The 16,678-nt window shown below is 42.7% G+C and overlaps 1 protein-coding gene across 1 annotated transcript in view; it reads right to left on the reverse strand.

Annotated features, from left to right (window-relative positions):
- Nucleotides 1-2,180: 2,180 nt before the first annotated feature.
- The window catches only part of LOC132830741 (aquaporin FA-CHIP-like), a 30,013-nt gene continuing 15,515 nt past the window's right edge, over nt 2,181-16,678 (reverse strand). The window contains exons 2-4 of the mRNA XM_060848579.1: nt 11,429-11,590; nt 9,010-9,090; nt 2,181-2,336 (exon numbers count right to left, since the gene is read on the reverse strand). Coding sequence (XP_060704562.1) covers nt 2,181-2,336; nt 9,010-9,090; nt 11,429-11,590 — 399 coding nt within the window. The remainder of the gene's footprint in view (nt 2,337-9,009; nt 9,091-11,428; nt 11,591-16,678) is intronic.

The following is a 16,678-nucleotide window of genomic DNA, read 5'->3' on the forward strand; positions in this document are numbered from 1 at the left end:
GGCCTGTTTCCATGATGCAGATTGTGCATATTGGCTGTGGTGTTGCAAACAAAGAACAAAGAACATTAAAGTACAGGAACAGGCCCTTCGGCCCTCCAAGTCTGCGCCAATCCAGATCCTCCATCTAAACCTGTTGCCTGTATCCCTCTGTTCCCTGTCCATTCATGTATCTGTCTCGATACATCTTAAATGATGCTATCATGCCTGTCTCTACATCTTTGCTGGCATTCCAGGTACCCACCACTCTGCATAAAGAACTTTCCACACATATCTCCCTTAAACTTTTCCCCTTTCCCCTTGAACTCGTGACCCCTAGTAATTCAGTCCCCCACTCTGGGAAAAAGCTTCTTGCTATCTGCCCTGTCTATATATCTCATGATTTTGTAGACCTTAATCAGGCCCCCAGTAGTAACCTCCATCTTACTAATGAAAATAATCCTAATCTACTCAACCTTTCTTCATAGCTAGTGCCCTCCATACCAGGCAACATCCTGGTGAACCTCCTCTGCACCGTCTCCAAAGCATCCACATCCTTCTGGTAATGTGGTGACCAGAACAGTACGCTGTATTCCAAGTTGCTCAGTTTGATGTTGCTATCCTGTGAGAATAATGTTGGGTCTTTTCTTTATCTCATTTGTCTCATTGTCTCATTGTACAACCTGATCTGTCAAATGTAAGGTTACATTTGATTGGATCCATTAGTCAATGGCCAGTGAGCTACTTGGGTCATTTGCTGGTCGCATTGAGTTATTGAACAACTGAACTCCTGTGATTGACACTTTATTTCATTTCATGTTCTTGTGAAATAGCAGAATGTTACCGCAATACATCTCTGTCCCCAATCACCACATTTGTTAAACACAGCAGAGAAATACCACTTACTTGAGCACGATTTAAATATAAGTAAAAACTGAAAGAACTACAGATGCTGTAAATCAGAAATGAAAACAGAAATGCTAGAAAAGCTCAGCAGGTCTGGCAGCATCTGTGGAGAGACAACAGAGTTAATGTTTCATGTCGAGTGACCCTTCCTCAGAACTGATGGAGATTCTGAGGAAGGGTAACTCAGCCCCAAAATATTAACTTTGATTTCTCTCCACAGATGCTGCCAGACCTGCTAAGCTTTTCCGGCAATTTCTATTTTTGTTAAATATAAGTAATTGTTTGACAGTAAAGAACTTGAATACTGGTGAGAAAAAAACAGATTTCGTCAAAGATCTTGCACTCATTATATCCGCTCACGAGAAAAACAGAAGTAAATGGAAAACAACATCTATATTGTACAAGAGATTTGATGGTTTGTTGCTAATTATCAAAATTTGATTACATTTTGAACAAGGCAGTCTAACTCTGATCTGTCAAGAGATATAGTAATACACAAGACTCTGGTCTTTGCAGAGGAAGAGCATTGCACCTGTTTCCACTCAACACAATAGTTACCAGTCATTTTCTGATTCATTTCTCACTGAAATGCTTTGACCAATCAGAGTCAACAAAATTTAAACAAAGCTTGGCAGTTTAGATTAGATTAGATCATTTACAGTGTGGAAACAGGCCCTTTAGCCCAACAAGTCCACACCGCCGAAGCGCAACCCATCCATACCCTTACATTTACCCCTTACCTGACACTATGGGCAATTTAGCATGGCCAATTCACCTGACCTGCACATCTTTGGACTGTGGGAGGAAACCGGAGCACCGGAGGAAACCCACGCAGACACGTGGAGAACGTGCAAACTCCACACAGTCAGTCGCCTGAGTCGGGAATTGAACCCAGGTCTCAGGCGCTGTGAAGCAGCAGTGCTAACCACTGTGCCGCCCACCACCAGCCATCATTAACTAGTGCATTCTCCACAGCAAGGCCCCTACCAACAAGGGTCCATTTGGCAACCAACTATCTCTCATTAAGTATAAGTGCTGTTTTATTTTTAATTTGGATTTTTCTCGAATTGTCCTGATTGGTATAAGAAAAAAGAATCTTTGACAAAATTTGGCATCAATACTTAAATAGATGTGTAAATACAGAACATCAAAGATCTGATATTTATTTACATAAGTGACTGATTTTAACAATGTAATGATGACGAAAAGGTGCTAAAGTTTCTATATGATATTGCCATCAGGCAGTGCAGTTATAGCCACATAATTGGTTTGCAGTGCAGCAGCTCTGTTTTCCGGTTTTATGTTGAGGATTTTGATTCCATGTTGAATTCCCCCTTGTGCTCAGTGCTCAGTGACTTCAGACAGTCTCTGCACCTGATCCTCTTTGCCCTCAACAATAAGTTGTACACGATCACAGCCAAGACTCCACCGAGCATGGGTCCCACCCAAAAAATCTGCAACGACACAACAGATGCAATTTAATTTCTCAAGTTGCAGCCTGTGATCTGAGCTGGTCAGTGCAAAACGATAAATAAAACATCCTGAAGTTAACAATCTTCTGTGTGCAAAACTGCAGCAGTTTAATTCTTTGGTGGAAGTTGTATGATTATTGATAAGTCTCAAAGAGGCAATTGCTACTTTGCCCATGACAAGCTGAAGAATGAGGGGACAATGCAGGGCAGTACTTCTGCCTCACAGTGCCAGGGATCTGGGTTTGATTCCAGCCTTGGGAGACTGTGCACATTTTCCCTGTGTCTATGTGAGTTTCCTCCAGGTGTTCTGGTTTCCTCCTACAGTCCAAAGATGTGCAGGTCAAGTGGATTGGCCATGCTAAATTGCCCATAATGTTCAAGGATGTGGAGGCCAGGTGAATTAGCCATTGGAAATGCAAGTTTACAGGAATAGGATAGGGGGATCGGTCCAGGTGGGATGCTGTTCAGAGGGGAGGTATCGACTCAATGGGATGAATGGCCTGCTTCCACAATATAGGGATTCTCTAATGTGATCCATTCTTCTCAACTGAGAGAGAGTTACCTTGGCCAATCCTAATCACTCACATCATGGCCCTGAATTAGTCCACACTTTGAGCAGGGAAAGGTTGGAAGTGGGATGTGACTTTAAATTTGAGAGTTGAATCTGAGAAGGTTATTGGGGGTCGAGTCAGCTCCTTTGGCAGGGACTTAGTCAGCTCTCTGTGAAGCCAAAATTAGGATTTTATCATCGACCAGATGATAATATGATTGACATTTGGGATTGGATTTTCATATGGGAGGTGGGAATCAGGAGATGGGACGATCCCAAAGTCACTATCCGACCTCTTTCTCAAGATTTCCAGCAGCTGGGATTGTACAGTTTCAGGACTAAGTCATGTGGAGCAGGGATCTCCTGTGTTAGGCCCAAGGTGAGCCATGTCCTCTCAAGCAGGTTAAAAGGCTTTCCCAAAATATGTCGGCCTGATGTTCCCAAGGCAATCAGCATCCTATCTGACCACTTTAAATCCAGCTCTACCTAACCTGTCACTCCTTGTCCTCACTATCCCTTCACTGCTCCACCCCAACCATCACCCTTCATCTTCACCCCTTTGTCCTTATCCTCTCACCCAACTGACCCTCATTTCTCTTACCTTCATTCCCTCTTCCACACGGTCCCAGGTAAAGCATTAACAGATCCAAAGGGAAATCTTGAAAGAGAGGTCTAAGTTTTGGAAGGAAATAAGCCGTTGATGTTACTGACTGATTAAACTGTATCATAGTGAAAGAGTCATAGAGTCATACAGCGTGGAAACAGACCCCTTGGTTCAACCAGTTGATGCCAATCATAACCCAAAGTAAACTAGTTCCACCTGCCTGTTCCAGGCCCACATCCCTTCAAACCTTTCCAATTCATGTATCTATTGTACCTGCATCCATCACTTTCTCAGGAATTTCATTCCACAGGCAAACCACTCTCTTTGTAAATAAATTGCGTTATTTATTTTTTAAAGCTCTCTCTTCTCTCCTGAAAGATGTGTCCCCTATTCTTAAAATTCCCCATCTTCGGGAAAAGACAATTACCATCAACTCTATCTACACCTCTCATTACTTTATAAATTTCTATTAGGTCACCTGTTAACCTCCTCCGCTCCAGAGAAAAATGTCCCAGCCTCTCCAGCCCTTCTTTATAACTCAAACCTTCTATACTTAACAACATCCTGGTAGATCTCTTCTGAAACCTCGCCACCTTAATAATATCCTTCCTATAACTGAGTGACCAGAATTGGACACAGTACTCCAGAAGAAGCTTCACCAATGCCCTACACAACCTTAACTTAATGTCCCAACTCCCAGTCTCAAAGGACTGAACAATGAAGGCAAGCGTGCTAAATGCCTTTTTAACCACCCTGTCTATACGTGATGCAAACTTTAAAGAATTAAGCACCTGCACCGCAGGTCGCTCTGTTCTATGGCACTACACTAGGTCCTACCATTAATTGTATAAGCTCTACCCTTGTTTGTTGTAACTAATGCAGTTCCTCACATTTATCCAGATTGAACTCCATCTGCCATTTTTCAACTCCTTGACCCATTTGATCACGATCCCTTTTTAATCTTAGAAACCTTCTTCACTGTCTACTATGCTGCCAATTTTGGGGCCATCCACGAACTTAGTAACCATTCCTCCAATATTCTCATCCAAAAGAGAAGCCAAATAGATGGCTAAGAAAATTTGTCAGCATGTCAAATGTCCTAATCAAGTAAAAAAAAGAGTCAATTCCCAATCACGCCCTAATTCAACACGGAAAGAGATCACAGCAGCACTGGCAATGACAGAACGCATCAACAAGATCAGTGCTAGATACAGTGACTAGAACATAAAGTGTGACAAGGAACTTTCACTTTGACAGCATTAAATACATCTTTGAATGGTATAAATTTTTATGTCTCCTTTCGGTCTAAAATGAGCTCCAGCAAAAAGTAAGAAGGACATCTAGAGGATATAAAGGTCCAGTCAAAACATAATTGTATTCACATCCACCACTTCCTCAGGAGTCTTCATCTAATTGCAACTGCAAATACACATGGCTTTTATACAGCTTCATGAAGGACAGCCCCTCCATTAGCTTTGCATAAAAATCCTCTGTGTGAAGGATTGGGTATTTACCCGGTTATGAGAAGAGGTTTACTGTTTGATTAAAATCCCCACGAAGGGGAACTGAGTGGTCAGGCTTTACAATCTGTATGACTGATGCTGCCCATTCCACAATCTGCACTGCTTTGATCACTTCCTCGCTTTCCAGTCTCCTGGTTTCTGGCCCTAATTTTGTCCACAAGGCAAATGGCGCAGGCTGGGCCTTACAGACTCACTGAACTGCTTCCTGGTCAACATGCAAGATGTTCTTGACTCCTTTGATAGTCCCTAAACCTTCCTGATAAATGTATAGGTATCTAATTAGGTCTTCATACAGATAACCATTTTCTAATTGAAATATATTGAGCAATCATGGTGAATATTTCATGGTGAATATCGCCCCATCAAGCTTGGACTTTACCCTTTATTACAATTAGTGGGAACTGAAACAGTTGCTTCTCACAAGAGACCAGAACTGAAGTTGTAACCTTAATCTGTGAAGGTTCCTAGTATACGTTCTCAGTCTAACCGAGGTTTTGTGCAAACTAAAGGGTTGGAGTCCAGAGTGAATTTTGTTAAAGACTGGTTCTGCGATCACTGAATGGTCGTGGTGGTATCAACCTCCTGACAACTGGGTCACCATTTAACCAAACGTTTATTTTAATTGGCTTTGATTTGTTGCTAAGTGATTTAACTAGATTTAGGTGGACTTTCCAGGGTGTGCACTCTCCTAGATATTACCTATGAATTCTCTTACTCAATTTAGGTCGAGTGGGACTCTTTTCCTGTCTTGAATCTGCATACGAGCAGCAACCACAATAGCTAGCCAGCTGGGATCCTGAAGAAAACATTATCCATTTGGCCAAGGCTTGGCTTCATTTTGGGGCTTTGCTGATGGGGTGAAATTTGTTGAGAAAGATACACCTTGATAGACTCACCATTTTGTGATTAGAATATGGCTGGCTGAGCGAAATCTCAACGAAATGCGCGGAAAGTCTCAGACTCTCAAAGGAGCCAGGGTCACCTTGCATAGAGTCATACAGCATGGAAACAGACCCTTCATTCCAACCAGTTCCTGCTGACCATAATCTTAAACTCAACTACTCCCACTTGGCCCATATTCCTGAAAACATTTCTTATTCATGTACTTAACTAAATGTCTTTTAAACATTCTAACTGTAGCCACATCCACCACTTTTTCTGGAAGTTCATTTCACACATGAACCACTCTCTAAATAAATTGCCCCTCATGAATTTTTTAAATCTTTCTCCCGTCACTTTAAAAATATACCCTCTAGTCTTGAAATCTCCCACCGCAGGGAAAAGATATCTTTAACTTTATCTGACCCCGTCATGATTTTATAAGGTCATCTCTCAACCTCCCAAGCTCCAGTAAAAAAAGTCCCTGCCTTTCCAATTTATTTTTATATCCCAAATCCTCCATTGCTGGCAACATCCTGGTAAATCTCCTCAGAATCCTCTCCAGCTTAATACCATCCTTTCTATAACAGGGCTACCAGAACTGTACAGAATCGAGAGTGTGGTGCTGGAAAAGCACAGCAGGTCAGGCAATATCAAGAATGGATGAAGAAGGACTTAAAGTGAGATCCATAGTCTCACTACCTAGAACACCAACTTACAGACCGGCCAAAGAACTACACGCAAGACTGAAATACCTAGTAGAAGAGTCACAGCACTCCACCCACTCCACCCAGGAATTCCTAAAAATCATCAAAAACACCAAAATAAAAGAAGATGCAACAATGATCTTATTCGACATAACAGCACTGTTCACCTCCATCAACATTGACCTGGCAAAGGAAACACTTACCACACTTTTAGAAGAGACCATCACACACACCCCAATCACCATTAATCATATTAACAACGAAAACATCATGAAGCTAGTGGACCTGTGCCTCACCACCCATTTCACCTTCAACAACATAATCTACAAACAAACCAATGGCACACCCATGGGATCTCCACTATCAGGATTCATAACAGAAGTGGTAATGCAAAGACTAGAATAAACCATCAAACCAAAAATCTGGGTCCAATACGTAGATGACACCTTTGACATCACAAAATGAAACGAGATCTGGTGCTGACGTGTGATGCCTCCCCCGTATGGTATCAGGGTAGTGTTGGCTCACCGGTGGCCCAATGGAGAGGAACACTCAATAGTGCAGGCTTCCTGGACTTTGGCTGATGCAGAGTGCAAAAATGCTCAGATAGTGAAGGAAGGTTTGGCAGTCATCTTTAGCGTGAGGAAGTTCCACCAATACCTTTAGGGATGTAAAATTGTAACAGACCACAAATCCCTGCAAGGGTAACTCAAAGAGGACAAGGCAGTTCTACCCAATGCTTCAGGTTGAATTCAGTTGCGGGGGGATGGCTCTTATTCTAAGCACATACAATTACAAGTTGGATCAATATCTGGGAGACCAAGGAGCAAAAGCTGATGCCTTGAGCCATCTCTTGTTGGCAGATACACTACTGGTAGTGCCTCCACTGGGAGAGTCTTTTGTGTTTCAAACTTTCTGGATACCACTGACAATATCCGACTGTGGATACAAACAGATCTGGTCCTGGCAAAACTAAACCAGCTGGTGGTGATGAAGCGAACCAAAGGGCCATCCCAACCAGAACTGAAACCTTTCTGGACCAGATCACGATAGAGAACACTATATTATTATGGGAAGCGAGAGGAATTATCCCAAATAAAGGTCACTGCCAGATACTGGCATGATTTGGTTTTATTTAATTTAATTTGTTGTAGTCACATGTACCTAAATACAATGAAAAGCTTTGTTTTGTGAGCAGTGCAGGCAGATCATAGCAAATAAGAGCACAGAGATCAAAGGGTGATTAGACAGAATGAGGCATTCAGATTACTAAACAGGAGAAGCACAAAAGCAAGACTGACATTATTTGAAGTTAGAGAATCCATTCATCAGTTAATAATTGCAGGGAAAGAAGCTGTTCCTGAACCTGTTGGTGCATGTGTTCAAGCTTATGTATCTCCTGCCTAACGGAAGAGGTTGTAGGAGAATATTATCAGGGTGGGATGGGTCTTTGATGAAGTTGGCAGCCCTGAGATGGGCAAGTCCAGAACTAGAGGGCATAGATTTAGGGTGAGAAGGGAAAGACTTAAAATGGACCTAAGGGGCATCTTTTTCACACAGAGGGTGGTGCGTATATGGTATGAGCTGCCAGATGAAGTGGTGGGGGCTGGTACAATTACAACATTTAAAAGGCATCTGGATGAGTATATGAACAGGAAAGGTTTAGAGGGATATGGGTCAAATGGTGACAAATAGGACTAGATTAATTTCGGATTAATTTTGGTGCAGATGTGTTGAACTGCAGGGTCTGCTTCCATGCTCTATGACTATAAGAAGGATACTATTTTAGTCCTAGTTAGGCCACAACTGAAGTATTGTGTGCGATTCTGGTTAGAACATTACAGGACAGATTGGTTGCAGTTGAGGATGCAGAGAATATTTATCAGGATGCTGCATGGAATAGAGAGTCTGAGTTATAGAGAAGACTGAATAGGATGAGGTTGTTTTCATTGGAGCAACAAGGGTTGATAGAGGTGTATACAATTATGTGAGTCATTAACATGGTCGATAGAAAGACATTTTTTTCCATTAGTAGAGTGGTTAATATCTAGAGGATGTGGATTTAAGGTAACAGGCAGAAGGCTAAGAAGAGAGTAGAGAAGAAATTATTTCACTCAGAGAGTGATGGCAGTCTGGTACCCACTGCATTTTGGGATATGGGCCAAAACTGGAAAAAGGGATTAGTTAGTCAGATCTTTATTGATTGGTGCAGACACTGAATGGCCTTCTGTGATGTGAACACCTATAAGACTATGAGGTGGAATTAATGGACAGTAATGTTTTCACCAATTGTGCTGATCTGTGAAACAGTGCAGTTTCCACCATCATGTTTAATTCACATCTTCATGAAGGAAGGATTGGGCTGGGCTGAGGCTGAAGACACTTCACTTACCCAATGTTGGCTGAAGTTTGTTGTAATGACAGCTGGCCCCAAGGATCGGGCAGGATTCATGCTGCACCCAGTAAATCCAATCTGCAAACAGTGTACAACAGCAGAGTGAGGGACTACCAGACCTTTAACAGGCCAGAACACAGAGACGTTTTAAGAGAAATCTGTACTATACCAGATCCAGATTGCATTCTTGTGCTAAAGGAGCTGAAATCCTGTGTTTGAAAAGGTTGCTGCAATTAATGGAGCAGAAACAGGAGCCTTGGATAAATGAAAAATTTGTGCATTTGAACGACTCAGGCATTTCCAACAGAGTTTTCACAACTAGGATCATGAGATTCAAAGGCAGACATATACAAATCACTCTTCAGGCAGCAAACTGAATGATGAGCCTAAACTCTGAGGAAGCCTGGAAATAAATTATTTAAAGATAATTTATTTAAAGTGTTAAATTATTTAAAGTGAAGAATGCTGATGAGAGATTTGTCAGGTGTACAGTTGTTCCTGGACAGAGCTGTCCCTGCAAGGATGGACGATGTCTAAGGGCCAGTGCCTGAATAGGGCTGAGGAAGGGTCACTGGACTGAGGTTAACAAACTCAGATTTCTCTCCCCAGGTGCTGCCAGACGTGCTGAGCTTCTATAGCAACTTCTGTTTTTGTTTCTGAGTAGGGTTGTGCCTGGCAGGGAAGGGATTGTATCTGGATGGAGCTTTTCTGGTGGTGGGGAAGAACTATGCCTGAGGTTATCAGGGGGTGGTACAGTGGCTGAGCAGTGCTAATCTGGGGTGGGACTCTGGGCAAGGCTCCCGGAGGGGTTTAAGAACAGCAGAGACAGGATGACATCAATGGTCTTCAGCTTTCTCTAAGTCTATATTCTTTGCCTGTGACTCCTTGTGATAAAGTTTCTCATGTGCTTTACTCTAAACCTTAGCCTATCCTTGGAGCTCTGTGCTCTTAGGCCACAAATACTGGAACTATTTGCTTCTATCTGTCATCACATATCTATTGCTCAAATTCCCATTCCTCCATAACCATGGAAATGGCCTCAAATTTTCAAACCTTTCCCTGTGTTTATATTTCCGTGTACCAGGCGGTATCCAGGATAATTCTGGAAATACTTCTCCAAAATATTGGTGGAGTAATTAGGTAAGGAGAAAATCACCAGATAGAATCCAATTCAGAGAACTTTGAGGCAATGCATTGGGGAAGGAAAGTCAAGACAAAGAAATTCACAATAAATGGTCAAATTCTGAGAAGGAACTCTAATGGATGGTGCAGTGACTCAGTGGCTAGCACTGCTGCCTTGCAGTGTCAGGGACCCAGGTTCAATTCTAGCCTTGGGCGACTGTCTATGTGGTGTTTGCATATTCTCTCCGTGTCTGTGTGGGTTTCTTCTGGGTGCTCCCGTTTCCTCCCACTGTCCAGGTTGTGCAGGTTAGGTGAATTGGCCATGCTAATTCAGAGTGTTCAGGGTGTGTAGGTTTGGTGCATTAGTCAGGGATAAATGTAGAGTGATAGGATGGGGGAATGGGTCTGTGTGGGATGTGGATTTGTTGGGCTAAATGACCTGTTTCCACACTGTAGGGATTCGATGAAGTGTGAGGAGCAGGAAATTCTCATGTGCTGGTCCACAGATCCCTGAGGTTAGCAGGACAGGTCGGTAAGATGACAGGAAGGCACACGGGATGCAAGTTGGACTGGAATTATATAAAAAAATGTGTCAGATGAGTGCTTTGTTCAGTTCACCATGTCATAGGAAGTATATGGTCAGAATGGAGAGAGTATAGAGAAGGCTTGCTAGGATGTTGCCAAGAATAGAGAATTTCAGCAATGACGAAAGAGTGTTCGGTTAGGAATATTTTCTTTGGTATACAGGAGACTGATGGGAGATTTAATTGAAGTGACATAATTCTGATGGATACAATGGACAGGAAGAAGTTACTTCCCTTCACGAGGTCACTAACCAGGGAAGAAAGTAGAACAATTAGAGGGGAGTTAGAGAGGACATTTGCTCCAGCAGATGTTGGGCACCTGGAACTCACTGAAGGTAGTACAGACAGAAACCCACATTGCAAATTAATAAAATATTCAGATATAAAACACTCACTTTTATGACTGTCACAAATTCAAAGGAACAAACGTCCCCCTTATTAATTTCCCATGCTTCGGAGAGTTTACCCATGTAACAGCAATTTGTCCAGCAATTTCTGTTTTTGTGGGGTGTGTGTAACACCCATTGCTGTGTTCCACCCACACTGGAGCTGCCCAAGCTCATATTCTCCACAGTCTGTTCTCTGCCCTGGCTGCTTCGTGCCAAGGGTTTGTTGTACCGTGCTGGTGGAATTGAGAAACTAAACATTCCATTCACAAAAATCAACTGTGACTCTGTCAAGAGTAAAAATAGAAAATATATAATTCTTACTGCCACTAAATGTCCAAGGGTCACAGATGCTCCAAGGGCCACATGTGCAGACCCTTCAAAGTTGTTTTCCTGGTGTGATATGGTCAATACACACATGACAAGCTGGAAGGTGACAATGATTTCTACTCCCAGGGCCTGGATCTGAGTTACTCCTGGGGAAGGCTGTAGAGTAATGACAAGCAGTTAGAAAAACAGAGATTTAAACAACAATTTTCATGGCTTCAGAAGTTTTCAAACAATTTTTAGCTCATAACAATAGTAGATTTTATGCTGCATTACACTCTGGTGAACAATAAACCTTTAGCATCATGACAAGCGGTGTATAAAATCTACAAGATACACTGCAGCAATTCACCAAGTCCCCTTCAACAGTATCTTTTAAACCCATGAGCCAGCTCATGATCCAGAAGAACAAGAGCAGCAGATATGTGGGTGCACCATCACCTTCGGGTTCCCCTCCAAGCCACTCGAATTCTTGACCCAGAAATACATCGTTGTTCATTTTCTGTTGCTGGGTCAAAATCCTGGTATTCCTTCCTATACAGCATGGTGGTCTCCCAACTCATTATGGACTGCAATGCTTCAAGAAAGCTGCTTACTTCAATGGCAGGTAGAGACGGACAATTAATTCAGAATTTGTAAATCATGCTCACATCCCAGGAATGAATAATTAATTGAAATTTGTCATCTTGGAATGCCAAGCAGAGAAACAGTGCTGACTGTGTTGTAGGTTGGGACTTGGGATTATTATTGTCAATGAAAATACTATTTAATCTTCTACAGTCTATTCACTCCAATTTGACCTCTTCACATCATTCATTTTCAATATTGATACCATTCCCTTCCAGAATTTCTCTGATAGCCATTGTGTAATTATTGTGTAAATGACCAGCTATCAGATAGGATGAGTGAACAATGTAAAGATGCTGATAACAGTCATTGGCAGGCCTGAAATTCACAAAGATTTCAGTGGGCAGTGCTCACACAATGCTCACCAATCACTATGACTGATCACAATCGGTGCTGAAATGGCATTAAGCCTAAACTAAAGTATTCTGGGGGAGGAGTGGTCTGGTAATCCTGGAAGCAAGAAATCCTAGGTTGAAGGGGTATGGAAAATTCTGCAAATATTAAGCAATTTGGTGTGGGTTGAGGGAAGACTGCAAAATGACAATCCTGTGTGAGGATGGAACCAGTCCCATGGTGGGGCTTCAAGTTTGGTGTAGAAACCATGGGAATAACCCTGCATGTGATGTATAAAGTTCCATCGTTGTGACAGTCCTGAACAAGCATGTGGACCATATGAAAGCTGCAAACTTGCAAACAGTGCAGGAACAAAATGTGCTGGTTTCTCAATAGCTTCTCTGACTGTTCCAGAACACATAGGCTCTCCGTTTCCATCAAATGTTAAAGATAACTTTGCATCTGAGATGGGCACAGCAGGTGTCACTGCCTCAGCATCTCTGGTGCCTGAAGAAGAGATTGAATTTCTTCTGAGACACTCTAGGCACAAGATAGGAGCTACTGTGTATTACACACTGTCCATACCAGAGGCAGAGTTGGAAGAACCTGACAGGGTGCTAAAACACCCCAGAGGAACAAAAGAAAAAGAACCCGCCTACCTCCTCAGACTCAGAGTGGGAAGGGAGTGGTGATTGTAACGAGGTCAGCTAAGTGGATATCATAGATTATCATTTCCCTGATTGGGGCTGTTAATGTAGTCCAGTCAGGGAGGCCCGGCAATCAGATAAGAACAGGAATGTTTTTCCTGGTGGTGGAAATTGAATAAAGATTTGTACACTTTATGTCTCTCACTGTGTCTCACACCTGCACACACACACCATGGGTGCTGGGGATAAAAATAAGCACTACCGCAGTTAGGCGGTAGTGTGGGGGAAAAGATAAAAAAAAAATAATAAATAGGAGAGTCCCTTTGATGTGAAGGGCACTGCTTGTCAAAGGCCACTCGGGTGTTTTCCTAAAATAAAAAAAAACAAAAAAAAAGAAAAAGGGGAATGAAGGGCACTGCTTGTCACTGGCCACTCGGGTGTTTATCTATCACTTGGAAAAAAAGAAAAAAAAGAACAGGAATGTTTTTCCTGGTGGTGGAAATTAAATAAAGATTTGTGCACTTTGTGTCTCTCACTGTGTCTCACACCTGCACACACACACACCATGGGTGCTGGGGGAAAAATAACCACTACCGCAGTTAGGCGGTAGTGTAAAAAAATAAAAAAAAAGAACAGGAATGTCACTGGCCACCCGGGTGTTTTCCTATCTTCCTGGTGGTGGAAATTGAATAAAGATTCGTGCACTTTGTGTCTCTCACTGTGTCTCACACCTGCACACACAACTATGGGTGCTGGGGAAAAAAAAAGCACTACCGCAGTTAGGCGGTAGTGTGGGGATTAATTTAAAAAAACGTTAAAAAAACACAGAAGTGTTGCCCCAGAGGTGGTCGGAAGGTGCTGAGGGTGGTTAGTGAAGCCAGAAAGTGGGTAGGCTGTCCTGACCGCAAAAAGAAAAAAAATATAAACAGGAGTCAAAAGGGTGGTGTGTTGGGAAGGATTTACACTTGAAACATCAACTGTCCTGCCCCTTGGATGCTGTTTGATCTGCCATGCTTTTCAACTCTCATCACCAGCGTCTGCTGGAGTGTGAGCATCTGCACTCCCTTTTTGTTTTCCTCCAGAACCTTCTTTTATGTTTTTAGTTGCACTTCCACCCCACGCTCCTGGTCTTTGGGCACTCGGTGTGGAGGGAGTAGGCTAGATCAGAGGACCTCTTCATGGGCCTGCTCCTGTCCTGGCCAAATCGGCCATAAACAGATCCGGGCAGTGGGCCATGGAGAGTGTCATTAGGGCTGATTGTCTGACCCTCTTCTGTGGTTATGTCAGAGCCCAGATATTCCTGGAGAAGGAGCATGCAGTGTCTACCAAGACTCTCGAGGTTTATAGGGAGAGGTGGGCACTGTGGGGTGTGAACTGTTTTATTTCCCCCTCGGATCCATTTTGAGTTGATCCCTGTGCCCTCCCCTACTTTTTCAATCACTTTGGAAATGCCCTGTGCTGAGAGAAAAAAAGAACAGGAATGTCACTGGCCACCCGGGTGTTTTCCTATCTTCCTGGTGGTGGAAATTGAATAAAGATTCGTGCACTTAGTGTCTCTCACTGTGTCTCACACCTGCACACACATACTATGGGTGCTGGGGAAAAATAAGCACTACCGCAGTTAGGCGGTAGTGTGGAGGTTAATTAAAAAAAAGAAGATAAACCAGAGAGTTGATCACAAAAATAAAAAAAAGAAAAAAAGAAAAAAAAACAGGAAAGGAAAACATAAACACTACCGCAGTTAGGCGGTAGTGTGGGGGTTAAAGAAAAAGTAAAAAAAAGAACAGGAATGTCACTGGCCATTCGGGTGTTTTCCTATCTTCCTGGTGGTGGAAATTGAATAAAGATTCGTGCACTTTGTATCTCTCACTGTGTCTCACACCTGCACACACACACACCATGGGTGCTGGGGAAAAATAAGCACTACTGCAATTAGACGGTAGTCCGGGGGTTAATTATAAAAAAAAAGTAACATGGGATCCCCCCTTCACTAGAGAAAGAAAAATAAATAAATAAACAGGTGAAAAAAAAAGCAAAAAAAAGGAATAGGAATGTCAGACATCCTGTTCACTCTGAGAGCTGGCTCTGAGGAAGCTGCATCAATGTCCAGGACTCTCCACATATGAATAAAGGAGTCTTGGTGATAGAGTTATTTCAGAGATGATGGTTAAGCTGTGCTCCTTCAAGTTTGAAGGTCTCTCCTGCATTGATTTCAGTCTTCATGTGTGTAATGGTGGCTTCAACTTCTGCCTCATAAACTTTAAAGATATGTGGATGAGCACTTGGAATGTCATAATATTAAAACTTATTGGCCAAGTGGAAAGTGGAATTAGTGTAGAATATAAAATCCATATGGTGTGGAAACAGGCCATTTGGCCAACAGGCCCACACCAACCCTTGCAAGAGCATCCCACTCAGATTCATTCCCCTACCTTACGCCTGTAACCCTGCATTTCCCATGACTAGCCCTAGACACTATGGACAAGTTAGGTAAAAACAATGACTGCAGATACTGGAAACCAGAGTCTAGATCAGAGTGGTGCTGGAAAAGCACAGCAGTTCAAGGAGCATCCGAGGAGCAGTAAAGATGAAGAGCTTTTGCCCAAAACGTCGATTTTATTGCTCTTCGGATGCTCCCTGAACTGCTGAGCTTTTCCAGTACCACTCTAATCTAGACTATGGACAATTTAGCATGGCCAATCCCCCTAAATTACAAATCTTTGGACTGTGGAAGGAAACCGGAGCACCCAGAGGGAGAATGTGTAAACTCCACACAGTCTGTGGCTGGAATTGAACCCAGGTCCCTGGTGCTGTGAGGCAGCAGTGCTAAACACTGAGCCACTATACCACCATAAGTGAAGATAGATATTGGTTTTTTTGTTGGTCCAGACTTGTTATGCTGAAAGACCTCTTTTGAACTGGATGCGTCTATGTGTGTCACTAGCATTTATTGTCCCTAGTTGCTTGAGGTAATAGCAGTCAGAGGTTTGTTACAGTTGGCCGAGATGCTGGGTAGTTAAGATCAAGAGGTAGTTAAGTGTCAATCACAAGATCTGTAATTAAATTGTAGGCCAGACTGGTTAGATGGTAGATTTCCTTCCTTAAAGAAAATTAAATAATCAGATATTCTATTTTTTTTTCTCACTTCAAATTCCAGCGATTTAATAATCAACTGCAGGAATCTGCAATTCACAGCCTGTAAAGATGGTAGAACCAGAAACCCAGGTAACAGAGGTGGTAAGGACAAGCCAGGGAACTATAGACCAGTGAGCCTGACGTCAGTGGTGGGCATGTTATTGGAGGGAATCCTGAGGGACAGGATGTACATGTATTTGGAAAAGCAAGGACTGATTTGGGATAGTCAACATGGCTTTGTGCGTGGGAAATCATGTCTCACAAACTTGATTGAGTTTTTTGAAGGAGAAAGCGAAGTCTGCAGATGCTGGAACCCCATTCCTGATGAAGGGCTTATGCCCGAAACGTCGAATTTCCTGTTCCTTGGATGCTGCCTGACCTGCTGCGCTTTTCCAGCAACACATTTTCAGCTCTGAGTTTTTTGAAGAAGTAACAAAGAGGATTCATGAGGGCAGAGCGGTAAATGTGATCTATATGGACTTCAGTAAAGTGTTCAACAAGGTTC

The sequence above is a fragment of the Hemiscyllium ocellatum genome, chromosome 32, assembly GCF_020745735.1.
Source record: "Hemiscyllium ocellatum isolate sHemOce1 chromosome 32, sHemOce1.pat.X.cur, whole genome shotgun sequence".
Classification (NCBI taxonomy): domain Eukaryota; kingdom Metazoa; phylum Chordata; class Chondrichthyes; order Orectolobiformes; family Hemiscylliidae; genus Hemiscyllium; species Hemiscyllium ocellatum.